This window comes from Otolemur garnettii, unplaced genomic scaffold, assembly GCF_000181295.1.
Source record: "Otolemur garnettii isolate 467f Iridium unplaced genomic scaffold, OtoGar3 scaffold00312, whole genome shotgun sequence".
Classification (NCBI taxonomy): Eukaryota; Metazoa; Chordata; class Mammalia; order Primates; family Galagidae; genus Otolemur; species Otolemur garnettii.
Window position 1 is genome coordinate 544,865 of NW_003852707.1, and position 2,961 is coordinate 547,825.

A 2,961-nucleotide genomic window follows, 5' to 3' on the forward strand; every position below is an offset into this window, starting at 1 on the left:
AAAAAAAAAAAAAAAAGTATATTATTATTACCTGAGTATAATACCCAGACATGCACGTGTTTAAAACTGTGATGTTAATTCTTGTGGGAGTACATGTGTTGTGAGAGTTCCTAGAATGGCATCTCAGCCGGAGAGAATTTTTACTTAATACAGGCTGTGTGTTGCCTCAGCTTTAGCGTAATTCTAATCCTCTTGTACTCTAGACCAGTAGTTGCTTCATATAAATCAGAAATTGGCCAAAAGCGTATGCATTTGCTTAGTGGTAAATAAAGCAGATGGAGAAACCATTTCTGCGTTTAATCGTGTGTCTGATTTTCATTTAGACAGCCTGAGGCCGTGACAATGGAAAATGGGTCAGCAGTTTTTGCAGCTTTCATTATCTGGGGATTTTGCCTGTCCTCTTCAGGTTCACCGATTCCTAAAACTGGTCCCAGACCTTTTGGCCATTGTCCAGCGTAAGAAAAAGGAGGGGGAAGAGGAACAAGCAATCAACAGACAGACGGCTTTATATACTCTGAAGCTTCTATGCAAGAATTTCGGTGCCCACAATCCAGAGCCTTTTGTCCCAGTGTTGGATACTGCAGTGAAACTCATTGCTCCAGAAGGGAAGGAGGAGAAGAATGTCTTGGGAAGTGCCCTGCTTTGCATAGCGGAGGTGGCCTCCACCCTGGAAGCGCTGGCCATCCCTCAGCTTCCCAGGTACGCTGCAGGGCACTGGCAGTACTAACCATATGGATTAAAACATAGTAACATTAGAGAGGGGGATCTGGTTTTTGGCTTTAAGTAGAAGCTACGTAAAATTAGATTTGTAAGGTATTGTTCTCTTCGAACTGAAAACTGCTTTGTGGTGCAGATTGCCCCCCCAGTTCTTCCTTCCCTTTGACTAGTGGTAATTAAAGCTCCTTGCCGGAGGCTGATGCTGCTGCCTGCTGCACCCTGGGGAGGGGGGTGCTTTCCTGGCTGTGTCTTTGGGTCTGGCAGAGACAGGCCGAGTAGCCCAGGACACCAACCTCACGGGATTGCTGTAGGGCAGTGCTGGCAGGGTGTCGGACACAGTGCCTGCCACACAGCAAGTGTCCAGCAATTCAAAACACTGTGGTTTTTAAAATTACTGTTGCGTCAATACTGCTAACAGCAGGATATTGCTTGTGCTTGGTTACATAAAGGTGACATTTTTTAAGCTATGAGCTATACCGTGATGTTAACTGGCGTAGTGTAGATTTTCTTCATAATAACCTCTACTCCACTCTTCATTCTCCGTTTCTTCTTAAATTTTCTGTAAAACTCTTGCTCTTTTTTCTCAGCCTCATGCCATCGTTGCTGACAACAATGAAGCACACCAGCGATCTGGTCTCCAGCGAGGTCTACCTGCTCAGCGCCCTGGCCGCCCTGCAGAAGGTTGTCGAGACTCTCCCGCACTTTATCAGCCCCTACCTCGAAGGGGTTCTGTCCCAGGTGAGCCCTGCTGGCCCCAGGCAAGCTAGAGTGGAGGGGGAAAGCGAAATTAAAATTCAGGTGATTTCATTTGTTCTGTATCAGTTTCTGTTTGACAGAAAAGATATATTTGTTTGTATAAAATGTGAGCTTTTTCCCTGCCATTGTTCCTTCTGCTTAATCATGGAATTAACACGGGGTCACTTTTTAGTAAGGCTCTTGTTTCTCCTTTTTAACTGTGCAGAATGTATTTAGGTACTTCTTGTGGAAACTGGCGTGCCCTGTTCCTTTCTTTTCTGAAAGGTTTCTTAATCCTACTCATCTTGCAAAGCAGAATTCCTATTTCTGGTCAGTACCCTAGGGCAAGTGGCATTTCTGAAGGAAAAGAGTGTCGACCCCTCCCTCCCTTGGTTATCACTGTGGTGTTGATTATTTGCCATTTATGAGGTTAGCAGCTTAAATTACCACAGGGCGACTCATTTAACCAGTTCCCATATTCTACAGCCAGCGCTTATGAGTAGCCTTCATAGAAAGGGGCTTGTGCTCTGAGGAGCGTTCTAGATTTTTTTTTTTTGAGACAAGAGTCTCAAGCTATTGCTGGGTACAGTGCTGTGACATTGTAGCTCACAGCAATCTCCAATTCTTAGCTCAAGTGATCCTTTTGCCTCGGGCTTTTCTATTTTTAGTAGCGACAGGATCTTGCTCAGGCTGGTCTCGAACTTGTGAACTCAAGCAATGCACCCACCTCAGCCTCCCAGAGTGCCAGGATTACAGGTGTGAGCTACCACCCCAGCATCTAGATTTTTAATCAAGGGAGAGCTTGACTCTTGTAGTCCCTGGACTCCTGTCCTCTAAGAACATCATCAGTCGGGGGCGGGGAGGGGGGGGCTCAGTGTGCTTCTGCGTCACTTACCTTTGCTCGTAACTACCACCCGGGAAGGAGGCATCAACCCAGTTTTACCTAGAGACGGTTAGAGCTGGCTTTACAAGGAATCTATGTAGCTAAAATGTGCTGAGCATTTAAGCCTTTAAGTTGACTAGCCTTTAAGTTGACTTCCTGTCATCACCAAGCCTTTCTGTGTCCTCATCAGTGAGGATTCATAATGACCTTGGCCACTGTTTTTTATATTCCAATAGGCGATTCATTTGGAGAAAATCACGAGTGAGATGGGTCCCACCTCACAGCCTAATATGCGTCTCACATCTCTCAAAAAGACACTGGCTACCACGCTTGCGCCCCGAGTCTTACTGCCTGCCATCAACAAAACTTACAAGCAGATTAAGAAGAACTGGAAGGTTAGATCATATTGGGCATTAGACTTTGGAGGAGGGAGACATGCTGAGATTTTGAAATTTCCCTTGAACAACACTATTATTTAATTCCTTTGAAAGCCTTACTGAGTTACTAAAGTTCAGTAATGCCATAGGAGTGCTATCATGGGTCTCTTTACTTTGGTATTGGTAGAATCGCATGGGTACTATCATGGGTCTCTTTACTTTGGTATTGGTAGAATCGCATGGGTACTA

The 2,961-nt window shown here is 45.2% G+C and overlaps 1 protein-coding gene across 1 annotated transcript in view; it reads left to right on the plus strand.

The window, feature by feature from the left end:
* HEATR1 (HEAT repeat containing 1) overlaps positions 1–2,961 on the plus strand; it is a 59,620-nt gene that overhangs the window by 50,855 nt on the left and 5,804 nt on the right. Inside the window, 4 exon segments of the mRNA XM_023509021.1 lie at positions 276–699; positions 1,305–1,455; positions 2,572–2,730; positions 2,900–2,955. Coding sequence (XP_023364789.1) covers positions 276–699; positions 1,305–1,455; positions 2,572–2,730; positions 2,900–2,955 — 790 coding nt within the window.